The 15,004-nt window shown below is 37.3% G+C and overlaps 1 protein-coding gene across 1 annotated transcript in view; it reads left to right on the top strand.

The window, feature by feature from the left end:
- HECTD1 (HECT domain E3 ubiquitin protein ligase 1) overlaps positions 1-14,897 on the top strand; it is a 65,771-nt gene extending 50,874 nt beyond the window's left edge. Inside the window, exons 28-42 of the mRNA XM_082484893.1 lie at positions 1,114-1,270; positions 2,096-2,318; positions 4,861-4,915; positions 5,159-5,341; positions 5,682-5,892; positions 5,975-6,060; positions 7,205-7,332; positions 9,205-9,406; positions 9,551-9,688; positions 9,928-10,535; positions 11,650-11,728; positions 11,841-11,934; positions 12,244-12,394; positions 13,419-13,563; positions 13,943-14,897. Coding sequence (XP_082341019.1) covers positions 1,114-1,270; positions 2,096-2,318; positions 4,861-4,915; positions 5,159-5,341; positions 5,682-5,892; positions 5,975-6,060; positions 7,205-7,332; positions 9,205-9,406; positions 9,551-9,688; positions 9,928-10,535; positions 11,650-11,728; positions 11,841-11,934; positions 12,244-12,394; positions 13,419-13,563; positions 13,943-14,080 — 2,598 coding nt within the window. The 3' untranslated portion in view covers positions 14,081-14,897. The remainder of the gene's footprint in view (positions 1-1,113; positions 1,271-2,095; positions 2,319-4,860; positions 4,916-5,158; positions 5,342-5,681; positions 5,893-5,974; positions 6,061-7,204; positions 7,333-9,204; positions 9,407-9,550; positions 9,689-9,927; positions 10,536-11,649; positions 11,729-11,840; positions 11,935-12,243; positions 12,395-13,418; positions 13,564-13,942) is intronic.
- Positions 14,898-15,004: the final 107 nt, after the last annotated feature.

Genomic DNA, 15,004 nt, shown 5'->3' with positions numbered 1-15,004 from the left:
TGGTGGTCTGCCACCATTGAAGTGATCAGAATGGATATTGCAAGGTCTAGGAGGAAAAATGTAAGATGATAATTTAGTGTTTATTACATAAATTTAAATATTGTTTTATGGAATTATAGAAACTTCCCCTTGTAATTAATAATTTTAATCATTTGAACCAAAATATTTAGCATTTTAACCTACTGTGACTATGCTTTTAATAGAAACTCATGTGCATTACTAAAAATTTTGTTATTTCTCCTTCTACACGAAGATATGAAGTTAGGAATGTAAAAGCCAGTACTAAAATGGATCTACAATGCAAACAATGACCTTAGTTTGTAGATTCTTGATTACTTTTCAGAAAGTATTAAATGGATTTACTATTGTTGTTCATGGGAAGAAGCTGAAATACCTAAATTAGGCTTTGTTAAAGATTACATAGCAAGAATTAGATCTGGAAAAGAAAAATTTCCTTTCTTGGGTTCCAGTCGTGTTCCCTCTGAAGCACTATATAACTCTTCTCAATGAGGAGTTGAACAGACTAAAAGCTTGCTGTAGAAAAGTCATAAGCAATTAATACTTGCTAAGGCTTATTGAAAATTAGATTTCTTGCCACCCTAATAGTTCCAGTATTTTGGTGTTTGATTTAATCTCTGGATAAAATGTGTTTACATGATATATCAATATATGTATAAAAAATACTTCTTGGCTTCAGAAAAGTTAATGTGTTTATTTTGACACCATTGATTTTATTTGAATTGTCGATATTCTAAAGTTTGTGGAATACACAAAATACCTACATCAAGTTTACTGGTCTTACAATAATCTACATTACCCTATGTTCTGGTGCTTCATGGAAATTTTCATTCTTTCCAGAAATTGTAAATACACCTATTGTAAGGTTAGCCTATTTGTGTTGATCTCTGTATGTGTGTGGCTTTAATAATTCTCTTGATTCCTGCTTGACCAGTTAAATGGAACTAATACTGTTATGTGCCAGCTTTGATATCATTTGTGTCAATTTTAGTTTACATGACTGCTGTATTCCCTGACTTTTAAATTTTTGATCAAATGATTCTTGGTAGCAGAATCTAAAAAATAACTACTCTCTTTTTTTTTTTTTTTTTTAAGGAAGAGGAGGAGTATGAAACCAAAGGAGGCCGTAGAAGAACATGGGATGATGATTATGTATTGAAACGGCAGTTTTCTGCTCTGGTTCCTGCTTTTGACCCAAGGCCTGGTCGTACTAATGTTCAACAGACAACTGATCTTGAAATCCCTCCACCAGGTATGCTGACAAGACATTTGTGATACTTGATATGGCTGTAGGATGGAGACTCGCTGTTAAGGGCCTGTTGGGCTGTGGGGATCCAATTACTATTAACCAGTACAACATGCTTTTGTGGCTGTGTGGGTTTCTCTGAATGAGAATTTAATCTACTCTGCAGGTCAAAGCATTATTGATGGAAAGTAAATTAAATGCTGTGTAAAATAGGCATATTAATGAATTTAACTTGGATTAGTGATAAATCTCTTGCTACGTCTGCAAGGAATAATCTGTGTGTTGAGCTACCCAGAATAGCTTTGACTGGAGACGGCTTGTTGAAACAGTCCAAAGCAGAGGCAAGGGGAAAGTTAATATGGTAATTGAGTGGTCTGTATGACCAGCAGCATAACACCTGATCTTGCTCCACGCTTTGTTCTTGTTTAGCAGTGTGGGTGCAGTCAGCGTTGATTACAGAAAGGACCATGTAGGGTTAGCTTACATAGAAACGAGCCGTTGTTGATTTTGATGAACTTAAACGAGTTAATGCAAGAGGAAGATACTGTGTATGAAAAGAAGAATGCATGTGCTGTGATAATGTTAAAGGAGAAGTTATCAAGACATGAGCATCAATAGGGATTTCAAAAATTCCTGTTAGTTTTACTTAGAGAAGTGCTGCAGTTACAGCCCTTAGATATAGTTGATAGTTACAACTCAGTATCATCTCTTTGGCATGTGTGCAGGAAGTCTTCATGCTTCCTTATTGAGCTACTTCATTATGTTTCAGCCAACTTGTCATGCATTACATATTTTGTATTAACAGCTTCTCAAATGATTTTTTGCATGCAGGTACCCCTCATTCAGAACTCTTGGAAGAGGTTGAGTGCATGCCTTCGCCACGTTTAGCACTCACCTTGAAAGTTTCAGGTCTTGGAACAACTCGAGAAGTAGAACTGCCCCTAACAAACTTTCGATCTACTATCTTTTACTATGTACAGAAATTGTTACAGCTTTCCTGTAACGGCAATGTGAAATCCGACAAACTTAGACGTATTTGGGAGCCAACATACACGTAAGCTCTGAAGTTTGCTATTCTGTACAGAGAATGCTGTGACTGATTAGAAAATGGGTGTGAAACAATGTTAAGTTTTTTTTCTCCTCTGTGGGAAGCAATGCTAGAATTAGTTTTTCTTGCATTTATGTTAGGATGTTCTTAATGGTTTTAAAGATAGTTCTGTGACTACAAAACAAAAAAAGTCATAACCTGTAATGCTCAACTGTGACTTGTTAATAATATTTCAAAAGTCAAGCAATTGACCAAGAGAGCAGAATTTCATCTGCTTGGGGATCTGCTTGGAAGAATCCCTTGGGGATATAATCCTAGAGAGAAGAGAGGTCCAGGAGAGATGATAGATTTTTCAAGGATCACTTCCTCCGCGCTCAGGAACAATCCATCCCAGTGTGGGGGAAGTCAGGCAGAGGCAGTAGAAGACCTGCGTGGATGAACAAGAAACTCCCAACAGAACTAAAAACATAAAAAGGAAGCACGCAAGAGGTAGAAGAAGGTTCAAGTGACCCAGAAGGGTTATAGAGAGATTGTCCCAGCATGTAGGTATGGGGTTAGGAAAGCCAAAGCCCATCTGGAATTGAATCTGGTGAGGGGTGTGAAGGGCAAAGGGTTAAGGAACACTTGAAGAAACAGGACATACAAGTCCATGGGACCCAATGGAATGCACTCACAAGTGCTGGCCACTCTTGATTATCTTTGAAAGGTCACAGTGATTGGGAGACATTTCTGAGGACTGGAGGAAAGCAAGTGTTACTCCTATCTCCCAGAAGGGCGAGAAAGGTCTGGGGAACTGCAGCCTAGTCACCCTCTCTTTCATCCCTGGAAAGGTGATGGAAATGGTCCTGGAAACCATTTTCAAACAATGAAGGACAAGAACGTGATTTGGAGTAGGTGGTATGGGTTTATGGAGAGGAAATAATTCTTAACCAGTCTGATAGCTTTCTGTGATAAGATGACGAGAAAGCAGCAGATGTTATTTTCTTTATCAAGGCTTTCAACACTTTCTCCCTCCTTGACAAACTAATAATTAATTGATATGAAGTCCAGCTGGAGGCCAGTCGTTAGTGGTGTACCCCAAGGGTTGATACAGGGTCCAGTACTGTTTAACATACACATTAGTGAGTTGTATGATGGGACAGAGCAGACCCTCCGCAAGCCTGCAGACAAACAAAATTGGGAGGAATCACTGTTGCAGCAGATGGTTGTGCTGCCATTCTGAGAGACCTCATCAGGCTGGAGAAATGGGCGGACAGGAACTTCATGAAGTTCCACAAAGGCAAATGCAAAGTCTGGCAGCTGTGGAGAAATAACTGCATGTGCTGGTACAGGCTGGGGGCCGACTGGCTAGAAAGCAGCTTAGCGGAAAAGATGCTGAGGGTCCTGGTGGACATAAAGTTGAACTTGAACCAGCTATGCACCCTGGCAGCAAAGAAGGTCGGCCGCATCTTGTGCTGCATTAGGAAGGCTGCGGGAAGTGGTCTTCCCCCTCTGCTCAGCGCAGGTGAGACACATCTGGAGTGCTGTGTCCAGTTCAGGGCTCCTCAGTACAAGAGAGACATGGACACTGGAGTGAATCTAGCAAAGGACTGCTAGGATGATTAAAGGGCTTAAAGCATCTGTCGTACAAAGAGGGTCTGAGACTGTCTAGCCTGGAGTAAAAAAAGGCTTGTGGGATCTCACCAATGTGTATGAACACCTGATGGGAGAAGATAAGGAAGACAGAGCGTAGACTCTTTTTTGTTGCAACAAGTGAAAGGACAAGAAGAACATGCCTGAAATTGAAATACAGGAAACTCCATTCAAACATAACATTTGATTTAGGGGCATTGGACTAGGTCTCCAGAGGTCCCTTCCAACCTCAGCTATTCACTCTACCCTAATTTGACCTTACTTGCTTTATAGTAATAGACAGAAATTATAAGACTATACGATCGTGTGTATTTTCCATTTACTACACCAATGTAACTTCTGTCATACTAGAAAAATAACTTATATGAAAGCAAGAACTGCAGTAAGGTGGTTGCAGGTTTTTTAACTTTGGATTTCAGATTTCAGCAGTGCTCATGTGTTGCACCTGTTTTCTGAGTTGTCTTGTGCCAAAAATTGTGTTCTGTAACAATACTGTTTTCTAGTTAGAAAGCATGAGAAATACATGTGAATGTATGTATCTCCTAAGGTAATACACAGCAAACTACCTTAGAACTTCAAAATTTCCAAGAGCTGGTGCCTGTGTAATGAAGAACCTAAAGCTGGTTTGGGAAATTTGCACAATGAGGGTTGTTTGATTACTCTGACCTTGCTTAAGGAAACATAAATTAAATACTTTGCAAGAAAAATATCAACATAATGAAATTTAAATACAAGTTTAAGAACTTTGCTGCTGCATCAGGGTATCCCAGATGTTCTGTGCAGCAAAGAGCAGCTGCTACTGTTGGCTTACATCGTTATCTAAATGTCATTGATGTCTAACAAGTCAATATATAACTTCGGAATTTAGAGGATGTGCTCTGAGTATGAAATATTAATTCATTGTTTTGATATCTAGAATCATGTACAGAGAAATGAAGGATTCTGATAAAGAGAAGGAAAGTGGAAAAATGGTAAGACTGACTTCTGTGCCTTTGTGTATGTTTTTATGGCTGTTTAAACAAAAACAAAACAAATCTTATTGCAGTTTTTGAAATGCTACATTAAAAAAAACTAACAGTTTTCAATTACCTAAAGGACATGAGTGAGTATATTTGTAAATGCATGCTCCTTTAAAAAAGGCAATATGTAATGCATGTGAAATCTTAAAGACTTTACAATCAGGAAAAACCAACACTTGGTGGTTCCTGTTGTAGGGTTGCTGGTCAGTAGAGCATGTGGAGCAGTACCTTGGCACTGACGAATTACCAAAGAATGACTTGATAACCTACCTGCAGAAGAATGCAGACTCAGCTTTCCTGCGCCACTGGAAATTAACCGGCACTAATAAAAGTATTAGGAAAAACAGAAATTGTTCCCAGCTCATAGCTGCATACAAGGTATATATCTGCATCCGGACTTTTTTATTATGAATGGCTGTGTGCTTTGTTTTGCAGCTTTAAAGATTCTTTTGGAGGAGGGATATGACATGGATAGGAAAGTTGAATGTTCACATGCCAATATCAAGTTTAGTTTTTGCTGCTGCTTTTTTTAATGTCTTCTGTTAAATCTAGTTGTATTAAAACGCATTTGAACCGTGATTTGAACAATCTACAATTTAGCTAAGCATTGAGGTTAAACACAGAAATCATTCTGATTTTTCATACTATTAACTCGGAGTGCACAGTCCCACAGATACACATGCAGTTTTCATTTTTAACAATTGTGGGTGTTTTACAGGATTTTTGTGAACATGGATCAAAATCTGGATTAAGTCAAGGGTCCATTTCTACTCTTCAAAATTCTGATATCCTTAGTTTGGCAAAGGAACAACCTCAGGCCAAAGCTGGTAGTGGGCAGAACTCCTGTGGAGTAGAAGATGTTCTGCAGTTACTTCGCATTTTGTATATAGTTGCCAGTGACCCTTACACAGCACGAACTTCTCAAGAAGGTAAGTTAGTCATCTACCAGAGCTGCTTAAACATTTTAATGAAAACAAACTAAAGGAAAAAAATTTCTCTTGATATTTTCAGAAGGAGACGACCATCCTCAGTTTAACTTCCCACCAGATGAATTCACAAGCAAAAAAATTACTACAAAAATTCTGCAACAAATTGAGGTATTATATTAATGTATATATATATATATGAAATATTGTTTTTAAGACTCTGTTATACTCTTCCTTTGACTGTTTTAAATTATTAGGTTTTTTGCCATTTGAACTTCTGAGTTATTTCATATGGTATTTACTTCCTTATATTTTGGATGAGTATATTCTGGTAAGACTAGGCTAGTCTGAATAAAAGCATACCAAGAGAAAAAGTGTAATAGAATTGTATCTTTTGGTTATGAAGAGTAATATTTTTTCTGCACCAAATACTGATGTTACCATGTGCTGTATGTTTGTCTGCATGATGATATTGTAACAAAGGCAATTAATTGTGTTAGGGTTTACAAACATTTTATTGTTTATTAATTCCACATAAAGCTTTCAAAATTAGCATTTAGAAAACATATTCCTGATACCAGCTCAGTTAGGTGTGTTAAAAGGAAAACTTTAAGATGTAGTTCTTCGGTAGGACTACATTTTCTTTAAGAAAGATTTAAAGATGATGAAGATTCTTGACTTGCTCGGCTCTTGTGTGATTTTTGAGTGGTTTGGGTTTTTCATTACAGTTAAGTTGCCCTAATTATTCATTAAAAAATAAGTTCAGTTTTTCGTGTTCTTTTAAAGGCTGCTCAGGCACCCTGAATATCTTTGTAGTAATAATTTCTGCAGTCTTTTTTAATTATACTTGTATTTTAGAAGGGACTATAGTAATATTTCAGTGGGGATCATCTTTACTACCACCAAGTTTCTTTCATGTCTTCTGGTATTGAGGAGGTGGTACCTAAACACTCTGGGGCAAAACTCAGAGGTAATTCTCCCCCGGTAATGGTATACTCAGATCTCTCCACAGGGCTTTGAGTAGTACATATCCCAGAGATTTACTACAGCTTTTAGTGTGTTTGTGCCACTGCACCCTGTGTCCACTCTTGAACTTCTCATTCATAGCATTTAAAAGAAGAAAAAAAAAAAAAAAAAGTGGCAGTTGCTGAGAAGGAAGAAACCTGCTCAAGCACAGGTGAAAACTCTGTACTTGAGTGTATGAGGTGTCTATGTACTTAGTTGCAAAGTTGTTGGGACAACCTGAGTCTGATATCAGACACACTATTTTTTTTTATTTTTCTTTTTTTCTCCCCCCCCTTGCATTAAACTACAGGAGCCCTTGGCACTAGCAAGTGGAGCTTTGCCAGACTGGTGTGAGCAGCTAACGAGCAAGTGTCCTTTCTTAATTCCGTTTGAAACAAGACAGTTGTACTTCACATGCACAGCATTTGGAGCGTCAAGGTAAAAATAATAATACTAAAATAAAATTAAGACTATTTTCTTTTTTTTTTATAATATTTTTTAATTGCTAAATCACAGAATCACCTTATCCTAACACAACAGATTTTGCTTGCCAAAAGTAAAGCATTTTGGATAGCAGAAAAAAAGGAGAGAAGATGGAAAACTTCAGAAAGACTTTTGGACACTTGAAACATTTTTTGTTCATTGTGTTAGAGACTTATGATGAGTAGCCTACTTTCTGTTTGATATTATTCAGGAAATTCCTTTGAAGAAATTTAATTTTTCAACTTCAGCTGAAGACTTGCTTGTGTACCTCTAGCTAGGTTATCATACCAGGCAGTAACTCAACTGGGTTCCGGTTCATTGCATAAAGGAATAAGAAACAAAATTAAAAGCATTCTGAAAATTAATGTGAATTAAGTGTTTTTTGAAAACATACACCAAAGCACATATCTTTTACAGTTCCTACAATGGTTTAGTGATTGTTTGTTTTGGTTCATTTGTTTTTAATTCACTAAAATCTTCACAAAATAGAAAATCTAGCAAAAAAAAAAAAATCTAGCAAAAAGATGCTATTTTGAAAGTTAGTGTTTACTAACACTAAGTTAGTGTTAAACTAACAAAACCAGACATGAAAACATTTAAGCATACCCCCTAAAGTGTTCCGTTACCTAGGAATCCTTAATATTTTGACTGCAGGAGTGATTGCATCGAGAGGATGTAGGCCATGTAAACCTTTTTGCCAGCTTACTTTTATGTAATTAGAAGGATTAATTAGTTTTTGTGGGTTTTCTTGGCTGGCTTTGCTTTCCAAAGATGAAGAAAAGTGTAGACAGTGAGTTGCAAAAATTACTGTTGTGTCTAATACGCAGTAGAAATGCCTCATGAAGAGTGTAAAATGAGGCATTTAGGAAGAAAGAAAAAGGAAGAGAAGCAAAGTTTAAATCTTAATATGGAAACATTGCACTTCTATGGAAGAATGGTCAAGAAAACTGGACCATGTGTGTTTGGTGTTTTGGTTTTTGTTTTGAAAAAATGTAGTGGTTTAGAAAAACTGTGTTTTAAAGAGATCCTTCAGGAAACATTGCATGGTATTTACTTGGTAAGTAAAGAGCTTTCTTAAGCTCTTAAAATACTGGAAATAGTTCTTAAAACTCAGATACGTTGTATGAACTCTGTGTACAGGCACATGGGCAGGTACACTCTGTGTCTGTCACTTCTAAACCAACCAACAGATGGTAGCTTTGTAGAAAGTTTATTGCTGTATACATGACGATACATACAAGAATTTTGAACTTTGACTTCACGTAAGTACTGCTGTTCAAGGCATCTGTTCTTCCTTCACTGATATGGGTCTATACGGGTATGATTGCACTTCAGCTTCGGTTCTATGTTTCTCTAAGAAGCATGTAAGTAAACCTTGCAGTAAAACTTGTACATCACCCCATTGAAACTGACCAAGTGCCTTGCAGTACATAACAGAAGTTGTAGTAAGTGTATATGAACGCTTTTGAGCATCTGTGGTTAGAAAGTACTACAGTAAATGCTGCCCTGTGTTCGTTCCACTGTAATTTGAAAACTATAGTGATTCCGATCGAGAACTGTATGTTTTCATTGGTGCTATTACATCAGAAGTTACGGCTATCCCTTCATAGTAATTAAAAACTATTTAGTTTGCTAAACTCATAAAATACAAAGCAGCCCATATTTGGGCATTTCAGATATTTCTGAGAAATACTTTGGTATATAGTTAAAAAAAAATTAGAAGGTTAATTAGTACTTGTCACCAAGAAACAGTTACCTTGTTGACTTTAAAGTTTTCATGCTGGTAGACATTGAAGTTTTAAACAACTGGGTTTTGGTTTTTTCCAGAGCAATTGTATGGCTACAGAACAGACGTGAAGCCACTGTTGAACGGACAAGGACCACAAGCACAGTGCGACGTGATGATCCGGGAGAATTCAGGGTTGGGCGCCTCAAACATGAAAGAGTGAAAGTTCCGCGAGGTGAATCCTTGATGGAATGGGCAGAAAATGTCATGCAGATTCATGCAGACAGAAAATCTGTTCTAGAGGTAAAGCATATCTGCCTAGCAGAGCGAGGTTAGATAGCTTTTTCTAATGTACTGGCTGGGATATTGAATGTCCTGTTCCCTAATCTACACTGAACGTTTCACTAGGATTTTCTTTTATTTTTAACATTCCGTATGTTTTTCTAGGTTGAGTTTTTAGGGGAGGAAGGAACAGGCCTGGGTCCTACCTTGGAATTTTATGCATTGGTGGCAGCAGAATTTCAGAGGACAGATTTGGGAGCTTGGCTTTGTGATGATGATTTTCCAGATGATGAGTCTCGTCAGGTATATTTCATTTTACATTTTAGACTGAATACTTGAGTAAAAGACAAATAAGCTAGATATCCAGGAAGGGAAGAACACATGATCAGTGAGCAGCCACTTATCGTGGTCACCCTGCTCCACAGCTTGCTTTCTTATCTGTTCTTTTTTTTTAACAGAGCAGTAGAGTGTAAGTTTAACAGCACAGATATGTAATAAAATACATCTTTAGCAATGTCATTTTTTTTGTGTGTGTCTCTCAGGTTGATATTGGTGGTGGATTGAAACCCCCTGGCTACTATGTACAGAGATCATGTGGACTCTTCACAGCACCATTCCCACAAGATAGCGATGAACTTGAAAGAATAACCAAACTCTTTCATTTCCTTGGAATTTTCTTGGCTAAATGTATTCAGGACAATAGACTTGTGGATTTACCCATTTCTAAGCCTTTTTTTAAACTCATGTGTATGGGGGACATTAAAAGTAACATGAGTAAGTTGATATACGAGTCACGGGGTGACAGAGACTTGCACTGTACTGAAAGTCAGTCGGAGGCTTCTACAGAAGAAGGGCATGATTCCTTGTCAGTGGGAAGTCTGGAAGAAGACTCCAAATCAGAATTTATTCTTGATCCGCCAAAACCTAAACCTCCTGCCTGGTTTAATGGGATTTTAACATGGGAAGACTTTGAATTAGTAAATCCACATAGAGCTAGGTTTCTAAAAGAAATTAAGGACCTTGCAATTAAAAGGCGCCAAATTCTAAGCAACAAAAGTCTGTCAGAAGATGAAAAGAACACAAAACTACAGGAATTAATGCTGAAGAATCCATCAGGTTCGGGGCCTCCACTTAGCATAGAGGATTTGGGGTAAGAGTTTTCATATTTATTTATAAATATGCAAGCAGTGTAGTGTTGGGCACAAATGTTAACACATATAATTAAAAATGAAGATTTCTTTATTTTAAATAGTATCGTTGCAAGGGGGAGTCGTTAGAGATGCAGCAGGATCCGGTTTGCCATCTGTAGCTATATTCTTGTTCCCTAGTTTGAGGATTTTCTCTTCTCACTTGCTCAGTTTCCTAATGTCTAAGCTTAAATGTGGCAGTGCTGCAATGCTGTATGACTCTTCAGAAACACCCAAATACTTGTAAAGACCTGAAGAGACATGTGAATCGGTAATTTCTTTGCTGTGATAATTACTGAAATTTATCAAGTTTTTTGGAGAGCTTTTCAAGCAGACAGATTGAAATTTCAGCTTGTGCTAATAGACACGCAGTGCTGTGTTTGAATCCATGTTAAACAGAACATTTGCTATAAATTAGCAAATGGTAAAGACATAAAAGTGTTTGTACCTGTGTAAAACTTGGGTCAGGATGTCAGCTTTTGTAGTTTTAAATTATTTCTTTTGAACCAACAACAGTTTCTCGACTGTTAATATTATGGGTTATTTGTTAAAATCATGTTATGCCACAAGGATTGAGTTTGCGTAGTCAGAGTTCAGTAATTGCTTATGGCCTTGGGGACTGTAGCGTGGATTGTGACAGAGAGAAAGCAAGTAGCACCATTGAAGGGCCTAAATGTCTAATATGTTCAGTGGCACTATAACTGGTAGTGCTGGAAACTTATGTAAAGAATTTTTTGAGTTTGTGAACTGACTTAAATGGTTTGAGTAGTTTGAAGCTGATAACTTAAAGGTATCAAACTCTATGAAATTGTCAAGGGTTATCAAATCCAAATAAATAGTGGGTGAGTACACAATTTGCATGCCATAGATTTGAAACCTGTATTATCTGTGTAGTCTGTTACTAATTGTAGTTCTGTACTGTGGCAGCACTGCTCATGTATATACAAGATGATCCACAGTGGTTTGAAACATAGTGAGATGCTTTGGGGTGTAGGGGGTGCAGTTGATAAATGTGGTGTATTTGCAAAAGCAGGAGCAGACTTGTTTCCAGTCAGTAACTATCTTTGTATTTTGAAGTTTAAATTTTCAGTTTTGCCCTTCGTCCAAAGTATATGGGTTTACAGCTGTGGATCTCAAGCCAGGTGGTGAAGATGAGGTAAGGAAGCAAGCTACCTTTACAATTCAAACAGCAGTTAAATTTTTACTGTCTCAGCAGTAACTCTAATGCAAAGTGAATTCTAACAAGTATTTATCTATTGTCTTTGCAGACTGTAACAATGGATAATGCAGAGGAATATGTAGATCTCATGTTTGACTTCTGTATGCATACTGGTATACAGAAACAGATGGAGGCATTCAGAGGTAATTTTAAATATGGCAGAATGTATATGCAACTAGGTGGAGTAATCGGTGTTTGAGGTGTGCTGTTTTAAAGTGGTGGCATAGAATGGCTTTCAAAAACCAAACTTTTAAGATTGCAGTAGGTAAGATATTAATTTCATAACACCCTAGCATTACTTATGCCGTTTTTAATCATGAAGAGGTTCCGTTTTACCTTAATTAAGAAACTGTTGATTGGTTCTGGTTTGAATAAAATATAATTGAAATGCCGATGTTATTTTAGAAACATGCGTTTGACATGTTTATAACTGTATCTTGTGTAAATTAAAGATGGCTTCAACAGAGTCTTCCCAATGGAGAAGCTGAGTTCCTTCAGCCATGAAGAAGTTCAGATGATTCTTTGTGGAAATCAATCACCTTCTTGGGCAGCTGAGGATATCATCAATTATACTGAACCTAAACTGGGATATACACGAGATAGGTACTTATATTCTAAGTGGTTTTAAAATAGCAGCTAAAAGTTAAGTGATAAAATGTCCAGAATGTTTGTTAGATGAAGACACCAAATTGGATAGCTTTGGAGGTCACTGAAGAGCAAGTGATTGTCTAAAACTACATAAAATAGCCGTGTATGTTACAACAGATAGGTTAGAAGGTACTTGGTGTTTTTGTGATAAGAGAGGATAAGAAAACTTAAAATACTAAAATGTGAACAATTAGTGGAAATGTAATGGCAACTAACCAATACAGACTATTAAACATAGCACTTTTTAGTTTCATATAATTTCTGTTCAGTCGGGTATAGTTATTTGTCCCTTCTTTCTCGTCAAGTGTAGTTAAAAAAGAAAATGTACTATGCAAGGAACAAATATACTGGTGATTGTCTATCAGGAGGTGGTCTCCATGTTTCAGGGTTTGTGGGTGTTTTTGCTGTTTGTCATGTTTGGTAGCACTAAGGTACAAATGACTTCTGCAACTGTGTTAGTATAAGCGTGTTGAAGGATCCTAATCAGTCCAAGATGCTGTGTGGAGAGAGTCTTCTCTTGACCCTGCCCTGCATGCGACGATGCAGCTGAGATTACAGTGCCCAATACCCGAGGACGTGTTTCAGCAGGCAGCACTTTCTTCTTGCCCTCTCCTCCCCCTTATTCCCTGGGCTGCTCTTGGTGAAGGCAGTAGTAGTATCTGGAGCGTTCTTTGAAGATCTGTTGTAGTCTTACATTTTTCCTATTTTTTTACATGACGGTCTTTAACAAGATAGAAATCAAATCATACATAAATTGCAGTGGCTTTATACTGCAGAAGTGTTACAGGAAAAGTTTTAAGATTATAGTCAGTCGGATTCTTCTCATAGAATAGGTCTGAGCTCTGTCATCTTCTCTACCCATTCATCCACAAGATACCCAAGATGTGACTAAAGATTGTAATTGTACTGTTTCAAGAGAAATTAAAAAACACACTCTCTTATAATGTAGTCGTAACTCATTATTTTAATTTATTTTAAGCCCTGGATTCCTTCGCTTTGTGAGAGTCTTGTGTGGTATGTCTTCAGATGAACGGAAGGCTTTTCTCCAGTTCACTACTGGTTGCTCAACACTCCCACCAGGAGGACTGGCAAACCTACATCCCCGGCTCACTGTTGTACGCAAGGTATGGCTTTGTCAGGTCGCCCTTCAAACCACTATTTTCGCTTTTGAGCATAATTGTTGCTACACTAAGAAAGAACACTGATATTTTAATATTTTTTTTTCTCTTTGGCTTTTAACTTACAACATTATGCTAAGCATTCAGTACTAAGCTCTGTTTCAGGTCTGTTCTCTGACTTCATATTTTAATATAGAAGAATTAATGTACGTATAAAGTAAACATATTTATAAGTTGGTCTGTAGCTTTCCAGATGGTACTGTTTCTTGACAACTGCTGTTACATATGCAGTAAATGCCATGAATTAGGGGCCCTCACAACTTCGAACTTCCATATCAAGTGTGATGAACAACCGGGGTAAGAAAATGTTTGTTCATTTCCTCAGGTTGATGCTACAGATGCAAGTTATCCATCTGTGAACACGTGTGTGCATTACCTAAAGTTGCCCGAGTATTCTTCCGAGGAGATAATGAGAGAGCGTCTACTCGCTGCTACAATGGAGAAAGGCTTCCATCTCAACTGAGCCGCTGCCTGCCACGTGAGACACGAGAAAGTGTTTTTTGATACTAGCGAAGCCTCTTGTGTTTGTGTGCAAAAAATATGATCTCCACGCTGTGCTCTGATGAGACTTGCCTTTTTTTTCACCTGTGAGGCTTTAGGAACATGTGGAATAAGTTTGTTAGCTGCTAATGACAAAGTAAATCCTTGTAACTACACAGCCAGCAAGAAATTGGCACAGAACACTGTGTGATGCTTCAAGGGCTTGCACAACTGGAAATTAAGGTGGTTCTGTTTGACTGTTCCAAAGAACAGATCATCAGATTTTCAGTGTTCACTGATACAAATTTCTAACAGTGTATTTGTGTAAAGTTTGTCATTTAATACCTTGTACACTACAGTTGTCATCACTGATCCCCGTTTTGCTGGCTTTAAGCTAACTGGTCAGAAACTTGCTTCCTTAAAACTTAGAGTTAATGGGCATCTCCAGCTTTTTCTTTTTTTTAATGGTGCCTGCACTATTGGAGTATTTTAGTGGGTTTTTGCATATAATCATGCACAACCTTTTCTTTTTTTTTTTTTCTTCTTTCAAGTGGGAATATATTTTGATTTCTCAAATGCCCTGCTATAAAGATCAAATCCTTAAGTGTGTTTGTGCAGCTCAACAATAAAGCTATTAAAAAACACTGGTTCCTAGTGCAAGGCACACTTAAAGCAAGTTTTACTTTTGGTTGTATTTTCTTTGTATATTATAAACATTTATTTAACTTGTTGCAGTTTGAAGTTTAAAAAAAACACCCAATGTGTAAGCTCAAAAGTAATCATTAAAATGTTTGCAACATATAAAACTGTCTCCTGAATACTTCATTAATACTTCCTGTGTTGTTAAATCTCTGTACGTGTTCTGAACTTTTCTCAAGATTTAAAAGAACTACATGGCAATAGTTGA

Source organism: Vanellus vanellus (genome assembly GCF_965231255.1).
Source record: "Vanellus vanellus genome assembly, chromosome: 6".
NCBI lineage: Eukaryota > Metazoa > Chordata > Aves > Charadriiformes > Charadriidae > Vanellus > Vanellus vanellus.
This window is presented reverse-complemented; position numbering and strand designations above follow the sequence as displayed.